Source organism: Carcharhinus amblyrhynchos, chromosome 3 (genome assembly GCF_965287045.1).
Source record: "Carcharhinus amblyrhynchos chromosome 3, sCarAmb.v2.hapA, whole genome shotgun sequence".
NCBI classification, from domain to species: domain Eukaryota; kingdom Metazoa; phylum Chordata; class Chondrichthyes; order Carcharhiniformes; family Carcharhinidae; genus Carcharhinus; species Carcharhinus amblyrhynchos.
Genome location: NC_137326.1, coordinates 75,057,923 through 75,079,276, shown reverse-complemented (window position 1 = coordinate 75,079,276; position 21,354 = coordinate 75,057,923). Strand labels below are relative to the sequence as shown.

The 21,354-nt window shown below is 42.9% G+C and overlaps 1 protein-coding gene across 3 annotated transcripts in view; it reads left to right on the top strand.

Moving 5' to 3' along the window:
• The window catches only part of LOC145340854 (unconventional myosin-VIIa-like), a 183,212-nt gene that overhangs the window by 8,269 nt on the left and 153,589 nt on the right, over window positions 1-21,354 (top strand). For 2 of the 3 annotated variants that reach the window (XM_080185315.1, XM_080185313.1), the window contains exon 2: window positions 13,267-13,315. The exons of the other annotated variant lie outside the window; for it this stretch is intronic. In XM_080185315.1, the coding sequence (XP_080041441.1) occupies window positions 13,298-13,315 (18 nt within the window). In that variant the 5' untranslated portion in view covers window positions 13,267-13,297. The remainder of the gene's footprint in view (window positions 1-13,266; window positions 13,316-21,354) is intronic. 3 annotated transcript variants of the gene reach the window in all.

The following is a 21,354-nucleotide window of genomic DNA, read 5'->3' as shown; positions in this document are numbered from 1 at the left end:
GTTTATTGTAACAAGCAACTTTGACTGAACACTACCTAGTAGCAACTGATACTCTTAAAATACAGGAGCATTAATCATTATTAATGCTTTAATACATAGCTGAATGCTGCATACATACACTCTCTACATCATTAAAGTCTTTATAAGAAACAATCCACAGCCACTGCCAGCTTCTAATGGATTCATATCTCCCCATTTTGCCAAGTCGTAATTTTGAGTGACCACCAAAAGGCTCTTCCCTCAATTTTCAGAGCATTTTCAAACCACGAACTACATGAATAGAAAAAGTTTCTATTTTCTCAAAATGCAGCGTCTTTGTGGCTCTCAACACTAGATTTGTACTCAGAACATACTTCACAGAGCCTCTGTTTACAACAGATCAAGGGCCACTCCGCCTACTGATGGCTCACGTCAGCCTTTAGCTTTCTGTCTAACCATGGGCTTGTCTTCTATCTAGACTGGGACTATGGGAGTATGATCCATGCCAGCAATTTTTCTTCCCAGCCTTGCAAGGGCAAAACTTCAGAATTCCTTAGATTGTTACATGATATATCTCTTCAGCCTGAGATCATCTTCCCTCGGCATTCTGCTTGATAGTTCACAGTCTGGTTCTCTTTGCTGACCGCACTAGCTGCAGTCTTTTGTCTCTCTGAGAGACCCGAAATCTACCAACAGTTAGCCTGGTTACTCTTTGTTTTCAGTTGTGAACATTTTGCACCTTACCTTTCAGCCTGGGTCCATTGTCCTCATGGTAACCAGGTCATCCAGCCTGTTGCTGGGCAGTTATTGCATGGCTCCTTCCATTTTATCTTACGATAAAGAGATGTTTTTAAAAGCATAAGAATCTGATAAAATTTGCTTTCTTACAAAGTAATCATCTAATGCCCTTGTGAACGCCTCGATTGAACCTGTCTCTGCCACACTTCCAGGCAGTGCGCACCAAACCCAAACCACTCATTGTGTGAAAATGTTTTTCTAACATCATATTTGCTTCTTTTGTAAATAATTGTAAATCTGTGTACTGTTATTATTAATACTTTTGTCTTTTAGTCCCAGTCTAGACAGAATACAAGCCCTTGGTTAGACAGAAAGCTAAAGGCTGATGTGAGCCACCAGTAGGCGGAGTGGCCCTTGACTGCCTCGGAACAACCCTGAGACTAGTCTTTTATTAGATGCTGATCTGTTGTAAACAGAGGCTCTGTGAAGTATGTTCTGTGTACAAATCTAGTGTTGAGAGCCACAAAGGCTCTGCATTTTGAAAAAATGGAAACCTTTTCTATTCATGTAGGGAGGGGCACAGAGGGCTACATGGAAACATTTGTAATCCCCTTCAACACAACTTACAAAATTGCAGAACCATCTCATGCTGTTGGCAATTATTCATGGAGTCAATGATTGCATTGCTCAGGTGAGCAAGCAAAGTTTAAGTATTAAGTTTATTTATTACAGTCATAGGTAGGCTTATCCCCTAGTTGTTACACTCCAGCGCCTGCTTGGGTATACTGGGGAGAATGTAGCATAGCCAGTGCACTTAACCAGCTTGTTTTTCATACTGTGGGAGGAGACTGGGGCACCTGGAGACCCATGCAGACACAGGGAGAACGTGCAGACTCTGCACAGACATTGACCCACGCCAGGAATCAAACCAAGGTTCCTGGTGCTGTGAGGCAACAGTGCTAACCACTGTGGCACCCTGAGGCATCAATAGAAGATCATGAAGCTTTTTTGATCTCATTTGCATATTTTCACAAGCTGGCAAGTGATTAAAACCACGACTGTAAAATTGGGCTTTACATAAAATCAACAGAAATGTAGCATGACCCAGTGTTCACCAAGCTCCCTAACAATTACTGCCTACTTCATACTCAGAGTTTGGACACTGTCTATCAGAAAATCCACCTTATTGAGAGAGAGCATGATCTGAGAGAAAAAGAGGAATGATTAAAAAGAGAAAATGGAGAGGATAGGAAAAGAGGACAGAGAGCAAAGAGTGGGGGTAAATGGGTGTTTTTCTGGTTGGCGATCAATGACTAGTGGTGTGCCTCAGGGATCAGTGTTGGGATTGCAATTGTTTATGATTTACATAGATGATTTGGAGTTGTGGACTGAGTGTAGTATGTCAAAATTCACAGATGACACCACGATGAGTGGTAGAGCAAAGTGTGCAGAGGATGCTGAGAGTCTGCAGAGGGATATAGATAGTCGAACTGAGTGTGCAAGGGTCTGCCAGATGGAGTACAATGTTGGTAAATGTGAGGTCATCCATTTTGATAAAATAACAGCAAAATGGACTATTATTTAAATGGGAAAACATTGCTGCATGCTGCTATACAGAGGGGCCTGGGTGTCCTGGTGCATGAGTCACAAAACTTGGTTTGCAGGTGCAGCAGGTAATTAAGAAGGCAAATAGAATTTTGTCCTTCATTGTTAGAGGGATGGAGATTAAGAGTAGCGAGGTTATTGCAGCTGTATAAGGTGCTGGTGAGGCCACACTTGGAGTACTGCATACAATTTTGATCTCCTTACTTGAGAAAGGATATACTGGCACTGGAGGGGGTACAGAGGAGATTCATTAGGTTGACTCCGGAGTTGAGGGGGTTGGCTTATGAGGACAGACTGAGTAGACTGGGGCTATACTCATTGGAATACAGAAGAATGAGATAAGGTCTTCTAGAAACATATAAGATTATGAAGGGAATAGATAAGATAGAAGCAGAGGTTGTTTCGACTGACAGGTGAAACTAAAACTAGGGGGCATGGCCTCAAAATAAGGAGGATCAGATCTAAAATTGAATTGAGGAACTTCTTCACACAAAGTGTTGTGAATCTGTGGAATTCCCTGCTCAGTGACACAGTTGAGGCTACTTCATTGAATGTTTTTCAGCAAGGATAGATAATTTTTTGAACAGTAAAGGAATTAAGGGCTATGTTGAGCAGGTGGGTAAATGGAATTGAGTCCACGAAAAGATCAGCCATGATCTTATTGGATGGCGGAGCAGGCTTCAGGGGCCAGATGGCCTATTCCTGCTCCATATGTTCTAATGATCTAATGATAAAGCAAGAAAATTGAAGCAGACGAGGGAGAAAGTGGAAAGGATAGAGAGAGAAAGGAATAGTAGAGAGAAAGGTGAATGTTAGAGAGGAATGGGTAGACTGAAACAACAAATAGAGGTGGGGAGGAATGGGTAGAGAGATGAAACAGCAGATCAAGAGAAAAAGAAACAGGTACAGAGTAAGAAAGGACTTGATAGACAACAGGAATGGATGGTGAGAGGAATGGATAGAGATAGAGGTGTATGTGCAGAGATTTGAAGGAACAGATAGATAGGGAAAAAGAAGAGGTAGGAAGTTAAAAAGGAACAAGAGAGAGGAACAGAGGGATTGCAAAACAGGTAAAGAGTGAAAAAAGAAAGTACAGCAAGAGAGAAGTAGAGAGAAAGAAGTGAAAATGGCAGGAATGGATTGAGAGAGAAACTGGATTGAATAGAGAGGGAAGAGAGCAGGTTAAAAAAAATAGTTTATAGTTATCAAGAACATAAAAGCACCAAGCCCTCAATTATTATGCAGTTTGGTTAAAGAGAAAGTGCTGACCTTAAATTCTTTTATCGTGTAACAGCAGATGTGATCTTTGCACTTTGCCAGATGGACCTACAGGGACATTCCAAAGCAGTTAAGTAGCTCACCCATAACATTATCATCACCCAGTTTCTAAGCAGCATCTTTTGATTATGAAATCATCAACCTGATTTTAACTCTGCAAGTGAGTAAGTTTTGAGGGAGTTAAAATCTTGGCCCATGTGTTGGTGAGCAGTTGAAAGTGAGGCTTCACTCTGTTGCTGCAGTCTGTATACCAAGGTCTATTTCGGTAATACAATTGTATTGCCTGTTGTATCACAGATTGGGGTGCCCTTTCAAAAAGGGCATCCAGATCTCAGTGGAGCTGGTGGAGCCAGCTGGAACAGGCCTCAGGCCACCTGCATGATGGCATAAACCATATCCCCAGATGTTCTGTGCAGAAAGTGCCAGACAACTGAAGGGAAAACTCAGCCGTAAGCTGGAGTGTTCAGCCCACACTCTGTGCACAGAGTGCAAAGCTCCACCCACTATCTCTGCAGCTGTCTCTTTTAGAACCCAGGATGTAGGCCATAAGAACATGGAGATTTGTCAAATTTTAGTCCCTTAAGTTTCTCCAGTACTTTTTGTCTACTGATATTAATTACCTTAACTTCCTCATTCTTTTTAGCACCTAAATTAATGTATATTTCTGATATACAAACTATCTCCTACTGTGAAGACAGATAAACACAAAATATTTGTTCAAGACCTCTGTCACTTCCTCATTCCCCACGATAATTTCTCCTGTCTCTGCTCCTTTTTTATATACTTGTAAAAGATCTTACAACAGATTTGTCTTCTAGACCATCCTTGCCAATTTGATTGGTCCTGTCTATATGAAGATTAAAGTCCCCCAAAATTATTACATTGCCATTGTTATACATTTCAACATTTCCTGGCTAATGCTCTGTCCAACTCTTACTACTCTTAGTGGGGGCTATAAACTACTCTTTCTAATGTTTCCTGACTTGCTATTTGTAATCTCCATTCATGCTGATTCTACATCTTGATCTTCTTAGCCAAGATCTTTCTCACTAAAGTCCTTTTATCATCCTTTACTATCAAGGATACCCCTCTTCCTTTGCCTTTCCTGAGCCTGGAGACCATAGGGTGCAGACAATGGGAAGTCCCTTTGACAACAGTGGAACAAGAGGATCCTGATGCCACCAAGTAATGCACCACCTCCCACTACAAGAAACACACTGCAGGGAGGCTGGAAAATGACCCCCACCCCCACCGCCCCGAACCACCACTCCGTTGTATATCCTAGAACATTTATTTCTTAACTTGGTCACCAGGTAGCTGTAATGTTTGTAATGGTGATTAGTTCTAAACAATCTGTCTCCATTTGTGCCACTAGCTCATCTTTTTTATTGTGAATGCTTCATGCAGTCAGATAAAGAGACTTAATTTCATTTGTTTATTACTATTCCCCACAAGGATCTTCATCGTTGACAGACAATTAGTGCCTTCCTGTCCCACTCTAGGGGAAGAATTTTCTGGTACTGCCAGTGTTGGGCAACACGGTGACACAGTAGTTAGCACTGCTGACTCACAGTGCCAGGGACCCAGGTTCAATTCCAGCCACGGGTCACTGTCTGTGTGGAGTTTGCACATTCTCCCAGTGTCTGCATGGGTTTCCTCCGGGCGCTCTGGTTTCTTCCCACACTCCAAAGATGTGCAGGTGAATTGGCCATGCTAGATTGACACTTAGTGTCAGGAGGATTAGCGGAGTAAATACATGGGGTTACGGGAATAAGGCCTGGGTGGGATTGTGGTTGATGCCGACTTGATGGGCCAAATGGCCTCATTCTGCACTGTAGGGATTCTATGATTGCTGGTGTGATAATGGATTGTAATTTTCTGCAGATTGCCCATGTGATATGTCAAGAACCAAATGCTGGTTAAAAAAAAACTTGCCAGAATCACACCCCCATTCCAAATCTAATAGCCACGCCAGTGGCTAATTAGCCCCCCTTGGATCAGACTGGATGTAACTGATGTGGGTGGCAATTAGAAGCAAGTCTCATAGTAGAAGTCGAGCACCTCAATTTCCATAGCCAATGGCATGCGCAGTTGAAAAATAACCTTGGAAAGAAATTGCCAGGGGAGTGGTCTGAGCATGTGTGGGAGGAGTTAGTTACTGCATTTGTGGGCCAATTGAAAAAGCACCTTATATTTTCAGCTTCACGATATGGGAGGCAAGGCTCAGCTGTGCTAGCAATAGTCAAATGCTAATTGAAGGATTTGGGCACCTTAACTCATGCTATACATTTTTGTAAGAATCTATTGCAGCTTGGGATCAAATGTAGATTGAATTTGAATGACCATTTCTCCTTCTCATTGGAACATGCAAAACTCAGAAGGATCCAACTGTGAAGAGGTCACGGCTAAAGTACAAACACAAAATGCTACAACCCTATACACTGAAGCTGAGAGGTTCAGGCTTTACGCACCTCAACAATTACAGTTATTACATTGGTGCAAGAATGGGCTCTAGCCTACTCCAAACGAGGTAGCCTGACTGTGTCCTGACTGAGGCTGTAAGGTGTAGCTGTACTCACTAAGCTCTAATCACAGTGGTTAGGGACTCAGGTTTGATTCCAGCCTTGGGTCACTGTCTGTGTGAAGTCTGTGCATTCTCCCTGTGTTTGAGTGCGTTTCCTCCGGGTGCTCCAGTTTCCTCCTACAGTCCAGGTTAAGTGGATTGGCCATCCTAAATAAAAAATATAATGGTGGCACAGTGGTTAGCACTGCTGCCTCACAGCGCCTGGGACCTGGGTTCGATTCCTGGCTTGGGTCACTGCCTGAGTGGAGGTTGTACGTTCTCCCTGTGTCTGTGTGAGTTTCCTCCAGGTGCTCCAATTTCCTCCCACAGTCTGAAAGATGTGCTGGTTAGGTGCATTGACCCGAACATTGCCGGACTGTGGCAACTTGGGGAATTTCACAGTAACTTCATTGCAGTGTTAATGTAAGCCTTACTTGTGACTAATAAATAAACTTTACGTTACAGGATCATGCATTGCCAGGATCCCTAAAAGGTAATCATTGCATTTAATTTATCTGCCATTCACAATCACAAAGTGCTTCAGAGGAGAGGCACAACTTATTCTGCGACACGCTCCTTGATTGAACAGACTATTGACATGTTGTAGATGTGTTTCAGATGGCTGGACCAATCAGACAGCATTCTCCAGTACTCTTCCCAGAGGGCGTCCTGCATCATTGTGCTTTGCTGAGCTCTACACAACCTGGCACTCCAAAGGGGGATGAGTTACCAGATGGAGAGTTGAAGGAGTTTGCACAACTCCTCCAGTGAGGAGGACACTGAGAGGGATGAGCTCAATGAGGGTGAGGATGTTGAGGCCCTAGAGGAAGTTAATTATTAGTGTCACAAGTAAGCTTACATTTACACTGCAATGAACTTACTGTGAAAATCCCCTAGTCGCCACAAAGAGGCACTGTAATGGGTGACTGTTATTGTTTCATTTGATCAGAATAGGATCAGGCCATTCTGCCCATTGAGCCTGCTGTCCTATTTAGTGGCTGATCTGATTATGGTTGCAACTCCCTGGCTGTCCCACATAACCCTTGACTCCTTTGTCTTTGTTTGAAGAAAGGAACATCTCTGATACCAGGAGAGTGCCTTTCTCTTATTCAGCTTGTGCCATGGAACCTTTAACATCTACCTGAATGACAGAAACAGACATAGGGTGGTTAAGGTTTAATATCAGGGTGGTTACTTTGCTAGCACAGCACTCCCTCATAGTGTACTGCATCGTCAGCCTAGATTATGTAGTTCTGGTGCCATTAAGAGTCATAGTGACTCCAATGGATAATATACTCATCCAGTGAGCTAACAAAAGTACTATTCTTCATAGACCCTCATATTTAAATGTCAATATTTCCATGACAAATATGGGAGGATACTTGGACAATAAAGATCAGGATCCAATTTGAAATAATTCATTGGAATTGACTGAATTCAGCGCAAAGGATGAAATCTATTAAATATACTGGGGTTGATCTTGGTCTCTTTATGTATGTGTTTCAAAATGGGAAAGTTTAAAAGATTAAAGTTTATTTATTAGTGTCACAAGTAGGTTTAACATTAATACTGCAATGAAGTTACTGTGAAAATCCCCTAGTTGCCATACTCCGGCACCTGTTTGGCTACATTGAGGGAGCATTTAGCATGGCAATGCACTGAACCTGAATGTCTTTCGGACTGTGGGAGGAAACTGGAGCATCTTGAGGAAACCCAGGCAGACATGGGGACAATGTGCAGACTTTGCACAGAGAGTGATCCAAGCCAGGAATTGAACCCAGGTCCCTGGCGCTGTGAGGTATCAGAGCTAACTACTGTTGCATCGTGCCACCAAATTTTTCAACTTGTTTGATTTCCTGGAGGGATAATGCAAGAAGGCTGGAGAATCCAACTAAATACACTTGTCAGGAAAAAGGAATTTTAATATTTTTTGTTTTTCTGATATCACTGTCATGTTGTCTATACTGGAAAATAAGCTAATGGGGATGTGACTGGTTTAATGGGATTTGAGATAGAAACATCAGTAAGAAAACGTTAAAGTAAGCAGTTTGATATGTTGATGAGCTGAGGGTGCTGGGAGAACTTACAGAAGAATTTATATATTGACAGCATGGTGGCACAGTGATTAGCATTGCTGCTTCACAGCGCCAGGGACCCAGGTTCAATTTCCGGCTTGGGTCACTGTCTGTGTGGTGTTTGCACGTTCTTCCTGTGTTTGCATGGGTTTCTTCAGTGCTCTGGTTTCCTCCCACAGTCCAAAGATGTGTGGGTTAGGTGGATTGGTCATGCTAAATTGCCCATTAGTGCCAGGGGACTAGCTAGAGTAAATGTATGGGGTTACTGGGGATAGGACCTGGGTGGGACTGTGGTCAGTGCTGACTCAATGGGTCAAATGGGCTCCTTTTGCACTGTAGGGATTCTATGATTCTGTAAGGGCAAAGAGGAAAGATGGTTCATTGGCTATTGCATTTCAAAAGGGCACATATAATTTGAAGAGTGTAAATAGATGGGGAAAGATGTGGTAAGTTTACTTTTAAAATGTAGTGGCTATAAAGTAGAAAAAGGCTATCATTCTGGGAAAAGTGAACTTCTAAAGGATTGTAGGAGAAAATAGAGAGTGCAATCAAAGGGGGAGACCGTGTAAAGATGGTGGCTGATAAGACCAAAAAGAAGACAATAGTGTGGCCAAGGCCAGACCTGGTGAGCCAATTTGCTGTCGCCCTCAGAGAACATGCTAAGACCAAAGGGCATTGTATGGTAAGATTACTGGAATTTTATAGATTAGTAAACCTATAAGGGCGGTTGCCATTTAAAGGGAGTTTAGCTCTGAGTTATTTAAGTCAAATCCGTTTGTTAACTACGTCAAGGTGTTCTTGTGTTTAAGTGTATTTTTAAAATTTTCTTTATTTCAATAAATGTTGCACTTTAAAATAAAATCATTACGATTGGTCTGAGAAGTTACTTGCTAATTTTGGAAAATTTCTTAATACATAAATTGCAAAATTGTTCTGGCAGCTGTTTCAAATTTCCCTTTGGGATTGGCAGCTCAGCACTTAGCATTTGCCTTGCCAGAATAGACTCAAATTGAAATCACACAACATCATTGCAATATCAGCCCCATTTTCTGACCTTAATGCTTCGTCCATCCAACTCTAAACTACATTCTGAAGCACCTATTTTACACACTATTTTAAAGGATCTTCAGTTGCTTTTAGTAGAGTCATCAAACAGTGATTTAGACTCCCTTGGAAGCCTGATGGTTTGTTGCATTCCAGCCAGCGTGGAGTATAATGCATAGCACAGATCTGATGTAGTGGCAATTTGCTCTAGAACAAGGCAACCATTAGAATACCATTAAAGGAGTGTTTTACTCTGAGTGATTCTGGACCCCACGTGTTGAAAAGAGTCTTTTTGTAGTGATTTGACACAATTGAGTGGCTTGCAAGGCCATTTCAGAGCCACATAAAGGCTAGACCAGGTAAGCACAGATTTCCTTCTCAAAATTGACATTGGTAAACCAGTTGGGTTTATATGACAAGTTTGTTTCCTGGTCACTGTTACTGAGACTAGCTTCAGGAGACCAAATACAATCCTGTCAGGTTTGAAGAATATTGGGCTAGATGCTTCAACCTCAGCCGCAGCTGGATTCTCCAATCCTGCTGCAATGAACACAGATTTAGCTGAACGCCAAATTCTCCATTCTTGCAGTGACAGCAGGGCGTGACCACCTAGAAAATTTCGGCCATTGTGTCAGACTGAACCCTGACCCTGTTTTCAACTTTATGATGTGTCTATTTCTCCATGGTGTTGTAAATATTATAAATGGTTAACTTGCTCCTGCTGACTTCTGATTGACATGTTTATATTTCCACAACTTCCGGGCAGCTCAGTCTACCCTTTGGATTGTGCTGCTGTTTAGACAAGTCACACAGAATAAATACAGCAGTAGATGGTGCCTATCACTGTTCTGTCACAACTGGGAAAATCCTCTCTTTAGCTAGTCTTATCTCACTTCAATACCCTGGCAGTTTCATATTCTCACTGGGACCATGTTGGTCATCCATTTTCTTGAGAAACTAGTCCATAATTAAACTCCTCAGCAAGACTGGTGCACAATGGCGATGAATATTTTGCTTGTGTTGTTACCCTTGCATTCTAAAATGTGTGAAAGGAAATTCGCTGGGGAAAAAATTCCACTGTTAAAAACCAGTTAAGATTCAATGAGTGGTAATGTTACTGGATTTATCATCCAGAAACCTGGGTTAGTAACCCAAGGATATGACTTAAAATCCCACCATAGCACTTAGGGAGTAAATTCAGATAATTATTTAAATCTGGAATTAAAAAGCTGATGTTGGTATTGATGATCATGGACCAGATGGTTGTAAAAAAAAATGTGGTTTTATTAATGTCCGTTAGAAAAGGAAATCTGCCATCCTTACCTGGTCTGGCCTACATGTGAACAACTGCAATATGGTTGACACTTAACTACTCTTTGAGATAGCCTGGCAAGCTACTCAGTTGTATCACAGAATCCCTACAGTGCACATCGAGTCTGCACTGACTTTCACAGAGCATCTTATCCAGGCCCATCCTCTGCCCTATCCTCATAGCCCAACATAGGTACCATGGCTAATCCATCTAACCAACAAATCGTTGGACATTAAGGGGAAATTTAGCATGACCAATCCACCTAACCTGTACATCTTTGGACTGTGGGAGGAAAATGGAGAATCCAGAGGAAACCCACACAGACACAGGGAAAACGTAAAAACTACACACATACAGAGATCCAAGGCCAGAATTGAACCTAGGTTCCTGGCGCTGTGAGGCAGCAGTGCTAACCACTGTGTCACCGTGCTGCCCAATATCAAACTGTTATGAAAATATTCAATAAGAATAAACTTAGCAGGCCATTAGGAAACTACAAATATACACGCTGTCCAGTTGACTATTCAAAGTTCTCTGAACATCTGCGGGAAAATTGGGAGTATCACAGACTATCACAGTCATAACCACAGGATGATACCTTACAGCCAATGTCCCAGAATCCTCCATCCCCAAGAAAATACTGCACATGCTGGAAACCTGAAATAAAAACAGAAAAAGCTGGAAACATTCAGCACGTCAGGCAGCTTCTGGTGAAATGCCATTGACTTGGAACGTTAACTTGTTTCTCTTTCCGCACATGCTGCCAGACCCACTAAATGTTTCCAGTATTTTCTGTGGCACAGTGGTATAGAGTCAGGGGGGAATTGCCCTGGGAGTTCTGAACACCCTATGAAGTCTCATATCAAGTCAAACATCCTGCTGATTATCACCTACCTCCCTCCCTCCCTCAACTGATGAATCCTCCATGTTGAACACCATTCTGAAGAAGCAGTCAGGGTGGTAAGGACACAGACTGTACCCTGGATGGGGTTTTAATATCTATCACGTGACTGACTCAGTAGCACTACTACTGACCAAATCAGTCGAGACCGAACAGATTTAACTGCCAGACTGGATCTTTGGCAGAGTTTAGAACATCAGTACAAAACTGAAGCATTTGCAACCATTTCCAGTCAGAAGGGCTGAATGGATGATTCATCTTATCCTTGGCCTGATGCCCCCAGCACCACAAATGCTAGACTTCAGCCAATTAGATCAACTCCTTGCGATATCAAGAAATGGCTGAAGGCATGAATAGTGCAAAGGCTATGGGCTCTGACAATATATTGAAGATCTGTACTCCAGAAACAGCCACACCACTAGCCAAGCTTTTCTGGCACAACACCAGCATCTAACCAATAAAGTGGAAAATTGCCCAGGTATGCTCTGTCCATGAAAAGCAGATCAAATCCGATCTGGCCAGCTACCATCCCAACAGTACACTCTCACTTATTAGCAAAGTGATGGAAGGTAAAACATTAGAAGCAGCAGAGCCCAGTTCCACACCCCAATCCAACAGTGAGCTTCAATCAATAAAACTCCAACATCAGGCTTATACTAAGCTTGATCTCAGAACAATGCTGGGCAAAATTTCCAGTGGGATCCACTGTGTTTTTTTTATTCATTCATCGGACATGGGCATCGCTGGCTGGCCAGCATTTATTGCACATCCCTAGTTGCCCTTTTTCAGAGTCAACCACATTACTGTGGGTCTGGAGTCACATGTAAGCAAGACCAGGTAAGGATGGCAGATTTTCTTCGCTAAAGGACATTAGCGAACCTAATGGGTTTTTCCAACAATTGACTGTGGTTTCATGGTCATCAGCAGATTCTTAATTCCAGATTTTTTTATTGAATTCTATTCCACCAACTGCTGTGGTAGGATTCAAATCCAGGTCTAGATTAGTTTCTAGATTAGTAGTCTAGCAACAATACCACTAAGCCATCACTCCCCCTGAGGTTGCACAGCACCTCTCAGCAAGGTTGTATCAACAGCACCACCAAACCCTATTAATGCCACCACATACTTGGCCAAGAACAATGATGTCCTTCCTCATCTCCCTTCCAACTCATACAACATTCTGGCATGGGCATACTATTCCTTCAGCATGACTGAACCAACCTCTCGGGATAGCTAACACAACTCCAAGAAGTAGGGGGTCAGGACAACTAGAGGTGGCCATTAAACATGATGATGCACACATTCTGAGCACAAATTTAGGAACAGTCAATTACTGTATAATTGGGCAGCAAACAGGTGAAGAGGTGTTTGTCTGGATGTTGTCTCAGTGAATGACGCCACCCTCTGTCTTCCTCACTGTACGTGTTACGATTATGGGTGTGGAGTTGTCCGCTCTTTAACAGGTCAAAGTCTTCTACCATGTGAATCTGAAAACTGATCAGAGAGCTCATTACTTGCGCTGACTCATAGATCGTAGGTTATAGTTAAAATCATTTAACTGAAAGGAGCATATATTGGGATTTATTGATGGTAAAAAATTTCATTTGTACTGTACTTGATTGAGCGCGGAATCTTAATGAGAATGGAATCTCTGTTGAACTATTTTTGTAATTTGGGTGTTACCTCAGTTATGGAGTAGACAAAGGTGGAGAGCATCAGTCTCGTCTGCACATTATTGGATTTTTATTTCCTCTTTCATTCTGTGTCAAAGCTGGTGAGAGAAGGAGCTGCCATCATTCATCATGGTTGTTCTCAGAGAGGTAAGAAGCTGTTATTAATCAAACTTACCTGCTGTGTTTGCTCTGTGAAAAACAGTGATAGCAAGGGAAAAAAAACACAATTTCCAGTTGTTAATTGTCTGCATTTCTTTACCATGGTAATTAGGGCTTGTTATTCCACACTATGAATTAATGGCAGTGACCCCTCACTGTGAATTAGGTGCGGTTAACACTCACTGTGAATTAGGGGCAGTTATTCCTCTCTGTGAATTAGGGCCCATTATCCCTTGCTGTGAATCAGGATCTCTTATCCCTCACTGAGAATTAGGTACAGTTACTCCTCACTGTGAATTAAGGGCTGTTATCCCTCACTGTGAATTAGGGGCAGTTATCATTCACTGTGAATTAGGGGCAGTTATCACTCACTGTGAATTAGGGGCAGTTATCATTCACTGTGAATTAGGGGCAGTTATCACTCACTGTGAATTAGGGGCAGTTATCACTCACTGTGAATTAGGGGCAGTTATCACTCACTGTGAATTAGGGCCTGTTATTCCTCATGGTGAATTAGGGCCTGTTATCTGCTTTGACTGGCTCCTACCCTCCCTGGCAAATTTGGAAGCACGAGGCTCAGCCTTGTTCTGGTAAAACAGTTCATTAACAATTCTGCTGACAGGACTGCAGCTGTTGCATGTGGCATGGTCCTATAGCCCAGAAGGAATTGTGAGATTCTGGTCTGTAAGGTCCCTCATCATTTCTTCTACAGACCAGACTTAAAGGTTTGGACGTCCTGTTCAGCTAGTCTGTGGAATGCTGTGTGGTAAAGCCCAGTCCTAATGTGTTTGGTACCATTGCATGCAGTGAAGTTATGAAACTCAACATCCTTGAAGGTTGTTCCATTATTGGACACTGTGGCTGCAGGTATTCGTGGGCAGAAAAACATTGGTGTAATTTCTCTACTGTAGCATACGATGTCAGAGAGATCTTCCCAAACACTTACTTCCACTTTAAATGTGCATCGACAAGGAGCAAAAATATTGTGCCTATGAATGGACAAATAAAATCAATATGGACTCAGACCCATGGCCGGCCAGACCACTCCCAAGGGTACAGTAGAGCTGCAGCAGGCAACATTTGTTGTAATTATCACTCTCCACAGTGCTTGACTATGCTCTCCATGTTGGCATCATTGCAAAGCCACCACACAAAACTCTGGCAAGTATCTTCATCTTAAGGTATATCCAGATGTGCACTGTAATTCAGCTAGGAGCAATTCTCTTCCTGGTATAGGGACGACTACCCTTGCTCCCCAAAGAATGATGCCATCTTGGCAACTCAACTCATCTCTTCATATAAAATATGGTTCATGTCTTCAGAAACTGGCTCATCAGCCCAATCCATTAGGAAGTATCTTGTGCCTCACTTTGGACAGCAGTGGATCCCAACTGATCCAGTACTTGATCTGTTTCACCAAGACTGCCAATGTGTCTCAGAAATTCAATGCCATGACAATTCTCTGTGGTAATGGGGAAGGTGCAACAGTCTCTTCAAAGGTAGACGACTAAGTGCATCCGCATTTGCTATGTGTGTTCCAGGCTGGTGCTTGAAGATATATTTGTAGGCGGAAAGGATTGACAACAATGCTAAATTTTTACAGAAGCGATTGGTGGAATAGCCTTGTCTTCTTTAAAAAAACCCAAAAGCAGTTTGTGATCAGAAATGATGGTAAAGTGCCTGGTGGAATTTACTGCTGCGGGAGACCGCATCAACACCATATAGTGAGGCATCAGAGGTTAACACCAATTTCTTAGGTGGGTTGAAATCATAGAATCATAGAATCCCTGCAGTGCAGAAAGAAGCCATTTGATCTGCACTGACAACAATCCCACCCAGGCCCTATCCCCACAGGCCCACATATTTACCCTGCTAATACCTGCTAACCTACATATTTACATATGTACCTACATATTTACCCTGCTAATACCCTGCTAACCTACATATTTACATATGTACCTACATATTTACCCTGCTAATCCCCCGACACTAAGGGCAATTTACCATGACCAATTAACCTAACCACTTATCTTTGGACCAATGAGCTTGATTAATGTAACAATTGCTTCTTTCTATTAAAAGCTTCTCTCTGGAAAGTCTTCCAAAGCTGACTCGGATGTTTCTTTAGGAGCGCATGCGAGAGGGCCAATAATATTGACAAATTTGATCGAAAACACCTGTTGTAATTCACTATTCCTAAAAATGACCTGAGTTCAGATGTGTTTTGGGGGCTAGTGCCTCCCTTATGGCTCTGACCTTGTTTTCTATGGGGTGTGTGCCTTGTGCATTTACACGCTATCACAGATAGGGCACTTCAGTGACTTGCAAAAGTCCATTTCTCCTTTTTGAGGTGAACTCCAACCTCTTGAAATCCTGTTAGCTAGGAGATCAGCTTCTGCCGATGAGTTATCCAGTTATCAAAACATCATCCACTATAACTCGTGACAGTCCTTGCAATAGCCTTTCCATTACTGTCTGATGATACACCAAAGGGCAGGTGTATAAACTGAAACAAACCTTTGTGCTTGTTTGTCATAACATAGCCTCAGGAAGTGCCCTCTAATTCAAGTTGCTGATATGCATGCCTTTTTTGATTTGATTTGATTTATTAGTGTCATATGTATTAGCATACAGTGAAATGTATTGTTTCTTGCACGTTATACAGACAGAGCATGCTGCTCATAGAGAAGGAAACGAGAGCGTGCGGATTGTAGTGTTACAGTCATAGCTAGGTTGAAAAATTTGATGGCAGCAAGGGAGAAGCTGTTCTTGGTATGTGACCTCAGACTTCAGTATCTTTATCCTGATGGAAGAAGGTGGAAGAGAGAATGGGTACTTAATTATGCTGGCTACTTTGCCAAGGCAACAAGAAGTGTAGACACAGTCAATGGATGGGAGGTTGGTTGGCATGATGGACTGGGTTACATTCACGACCTTTTGTAGTTTCTTGCGGCCTTGAGCAGACCAGCAGCCATACCAAGCTGTGATACAACCAGAAAGAATGCTTTCTATGGTGCATCTGTAAAAGTTGGTGAGAATTATCACTGACATGCCAAATTTTCTTAGTCTTCTGAGGATGTAGAGACGCTGGTGGGCTTTCTTAACTATAATGTCGGTATGGGGGGAACCAGGACAGGTTGATGGTGATCTGGACACCTAAAAACCTGAAGCTCTCAATCCTTTCTACTTCATCCCCTTTGATGTAGAAAAGTGCATGTTTTGCTCTACGCTTCCTGAAGTCAATGACAATCTCCTTTGTTTTGTTGACATTGAGCTTTGTATAAGATTGACCTCCAGCCAGCTTTTCAAATAAATCTTCAGTCTTTGGAATTGGATACCTATCTAACTTGGCAGCCTGTTTAACAATTACTTTGTAGTCTTTACAGCTTGGACAATCTTGTCAGACTTCATCACGGGGACTATAGTGGCTGCCCACTCTGGGAATTGAACTGGCTGGATAATACCCAGTTCTGCCAATTTCTTCAATCTTGTGTCCAACTTTTCTGGGAAGGCTGATGGTACTGGTCTTGTTCTATAAAACAAGAGGTTGCCTCTGGATCTGCATAGATCTTCTCCTAGAGAGACTTTATTTTACCTAACTTGTCACAAAAAGTGTTCTCATATTTCTTCATTAACTCAGGCAGCCCCCTGCTTTCCATACTAGGAAGATCTCCATCTGCTTTAACTTGGTTACCTTGAGACAATCATGACCAAGAAGACTTGGCCCTTGGCCTGACACTATTATTAATGGGAGCAGGGTGGACTTTTGCCAGTAACTTACAGGTACTGTGATAGTCTCCTTTATCTTGATGGCTTCTCGTGTAAAAGTTGTTAGTCTTGGTGTGGTAGCCTTCAAACTCAATGGCTGGACTCCTTCTTGTAAATATTGAAATGTCTGTTCTCCTATCACCGTCATGATGTGAAGTTGCCAGCATTGGACTGAGATAACACAGTAAGAAGTCTCACAACACCAGGTTAAAGTCCAACAGGTTTATTTGGTAGCAAAAGCCACTAGCTTTCGGAGCACTGCTCCTTCATCAGTTGAGTGGGATTTCAGTTCACAAACAGGGCATATAAAGACACAAATTCAATTTACAAAATAATGGTTGGAATGCGAGCCTTTACAGGTAATCAAGTCTTAAAGGTACAGACAATGTGAGTAGAGAGAGGGTTAAGCACAGGTTAGAGAGATGTGTTTGTCTCCAACCAGGACAGTTAGTGAGATTTTGCAAGCCCAAGCAAGTTGTGGGGGTTACAGATCGGGTGACATGAACCCAAGATCCCGTTTGAGACCGTCCTCATGTGTGCGGAACTTGGCTATCAGTCTCTGCTCAGCGACTCTGCATTGTCGTGTGTCATGAAGGCCGCCTTGGAGAACGCCCGTGACCGCTGAAGTGTTCCCCAAGAGGAAGAGAACACTCTTGCCTGGTGATTGTTGAGCAGTGTTCATTCATCCGTTGTCGTAGTGTCTGCATGGTCTCCCCAGTGTACCATGCTTCGGGACATCCTTTCCTGCAGCGTATCAGGTAGACAACGTTGGTTGAGTAACAAATATATGTACCGTGTACCTGGTGGATGGTGTTCTCACATGAGATGATGGCATCCGTGTTGATGGTCTGGCATGTCTTGCAGAGGTTGCTGTGGCAGGGTTGTGTGGTATTGTGGTCACTGTTCTCCCAAAGGCTGGGTAGTTTGCTGCAGACTATGGTCTGTTTGAAGTTGTGCGGTTGTTTGAAGGCAAGAAGTGGGGGTGTGGGGTGGCCTTGGTGAGATGTTCTTCTTCATCAATGATATGTTGAAGACTCCGGAGAAGATGTCGTAACTTCTCCGCTCCGGGGAAGTACTGGACAACGAAGGGTACTCTGTCCACTGTGTCCCGTGTTTGTTTTCTGAGGAGGTCAGTGCGGTTTTTCAATGTGGTGCGTCGGAATTGTCGATCGATGAGTCGAGCGCCATATCCTGTTCTTATGAGGGCATCGTTCAGTGTCCAGAGGTGTCTGTTGCGATCCTCCTCATCTGAGCAGATCCTGTGTATATGGAGGGCTTGTCCTTAGGGGATGGCTTCTTTAATGTGTTCAGAGTGGAATCTGGAGAAGTGGAGCATCATGAGGTTATCACTGTGGCAGAGGCTCCCATATCAAATTCCACCTTTAAGGGCCTACCATTTACCAAAATCATTACAGCGGTGGGGGCTACCTTGCTCGCTTTCAAGTTGAACATTGAGTGAATATTTAACTCCTTAGCAGTGGACTCTTCCGTATTATGCACTTGCAATGTGTTACTAACTCTATTACTGGGTAGACTTGAATTACTTTTTTAACATTGGAAGTTTAAGTGACCTTTCCTGTTGCAGAAAAAACATTCAGCCTCTTGATACCTCGGGCTTCAGGGAACCTGAGTGTTACCTGCACCAGTAACATGACTTCAGTCCTAGGTCATTGATTTACTCTTTTAAATCTTTTCACTCTATTTGTTGTTGCATTTGCTACCCGTTTTAAAATTACAATTAGTTTTGGCATCAATGCTGATTCAGCTTCCCACCCTAACTGGTGAACTATGGCATTTTGTACACTCTGGAGTTCCTTTACACCCTTCTCAGTGCTCTCCATCACCAGCACCATCTCCAGTGCCTTCTTATGATTTATATCGACCCCTGCTAAAAGCTTCCTTTAGATAACTTCATCATTTACATCACAAAACAAATGGTCTCGCAGCATCTCTGAGAGTGGCTCTGACGTTGTAGTGCCCTGAGGTCTGTCTTAAATTCTTGAATTAGAGCCTGTTATCCCTCATTGTAAATTAGGGCCTGTTATCCCTCACTGTGAATTAGAGCCTGTTATCTCCCACTGTGAATTAGGGCCTGTTATCCCTCACTGTGAATTAGGGGCTGTTTTCCCTCACTGTGAATTAGGGCCTGTTATCCCTCATCGTAAATTAGGGCCTGTTATCCCTCACTGTGAATTAGAGCCTGTTATCTCCCACTGTGAATTAGGGCCTGTTATCCCTCACTGTGAATTAGGGGCTGTTTTCCCTCACTGTGAATTAGGGCCTGTTATCCCTCATTGTAAATTAGGGTCTGTTATCCCCCACTGTGAATTAAGGGCTGTTATCCCCCACTGTGAATTAGGGTCTGTTATCCCTCACTGTAAATTAGGGCCTGTTATCCTTCACTGTGAATTAGGGCCTGTTATCCCTCACTGTGAATTAGGGCCTGTTATCCCTCACTGTGAATTAGGGCCTGTTATCCCTCACTGTGAATTAGGGCCTGTTATCCCTCACTGTGAATTAGGACCTGTTATCCCTCACTGTGAATTAGGGCCTGTTATCCTTCACTGTGAATTAGGGCCTGTTATCCTTCACTGTGAATTAGGGGCTGTTATCCCTCACTGTGAATTAGGGGCTGTTTTCCCTCACTGTGAATTAGAGCCTGTTATCCCTCACTGTGAATTAGGGCCTGTTATCCCTCACTGTGAATTAGAGCCTGTTATCCTTCACTGTGAATTAGGGGCTGTTATCCCTCACTGTGAATTAGGGGCTGTTTTCCCTCACTGTGAATTAGGGCCTGTTATCCTTCACTGTGAATTAGAGCCTGTTATCCCTCACTGTGAATTAGGGCCTGTTATCTCCCACTGTGAATTAGAGCCTGTTATCCCTCACTGTGAATTAGAGCCTGTTATCCCTCACTGTGAATTAGAGCCTGTTATCCCTCACTGTGAATTAGAGCCTGTTATCTCCCACTGTGAATTAGGGCCTGTTATCCCTCACTGTGAATTAGAGCCTGTTATCCCTCACTGTGAATTAGGGCCTGTTATCCTTCACTGTGAATTAGAGCCTGTTATCCCTCACTGTGAATTAGAGCCTGTTATCCCTCACTGTGAATTAGAGCCTGTTTTCCCTCACTGTGAATTAGGGGCTGTTTTCCCTCACTGTGAATTAGGGCCTGTTATCCCTTACTGTGAATTAGGGGCTGTTTTCCCTCACTGTGAATTAGAGCCTGTTATCCCTCACTGTGAATTAGAGCCTGTTATCCCTCACTGTGAATTAGAGCCTGTTATCCCTCACTGTGAATTAGGGCCTGTTATCTCCCACTGTGAATTAGGGCCTGTTATCCCTCACTGTGAATTAGGGGCTGTTATCCCTCACTGTGAATTAGAGCCTGTTATCCCTCACTGTGAATTAGAGCCTGTTTTCCCTCACTGTGAATTAGAGCCTGTTATCCCTCACTGTGAATTAGGGGCTGTTTTCCCTCACTGTGAATTAAGGGCTGTTATCCCTTACTGTGAATTAGAGCCTGTTATCTCCCACTGTGAATTAGGGCCTGTTATCCCTCACTGTGAATTAGAGCCTGTTATCTCCCACTGTGAATTAGGGCCTGTTATCCCTCACTGTGAATTAGGGCCTGTTATCCCTCACTGTGAATTAAGGGCTGTTATCTCCCACTGTAAATTAGGGCCTGTTATCCTTCACTGTGAATTAGGGCCTGCTGTACCTCACTTTGAATTAGGGCCTGATACTCCTCACTTGGAATTCGGGGCAATTATCCGTCACTGTGAATTAGGGGCTGTTATCCCTCATTAAGAATTGTGCTGTTATCCCGCAATGTGAATTTGGGGCAGTTAACCCTCACTGTGAATTAGAGCCTGTTATCCCTCACAATGAATTAGGGGCAGTTATATTTCATTAAGAATTAGAGCCTGTTATCCCTCATTGTAAATTAGGGCCTGTTTTCCCTCACTTAGAATTAGGGCCTGTTATCCCTCACTGTGAATTAGAGGCAGTTACCCCGTCACTGTGAATTAGGGCCTGTTTTCTCTCACTGTGAATTAGGGGTTGTTATACTGTGAATTTGGGCCTATTTTCTCTTACTGTGAATTAAGGGCTGTTTTCCCTCACTATGAATTAGGGGCAAATAGCCCTCAGTGTGAATTAGCTTTAGTTACTCCTAACAGTGAATTAGAGGTTGTTATCCCTGATGGTGAACTAGGGGCAATTATTTCTCACTGTGGATTAGGGTCAATTATCTCTCA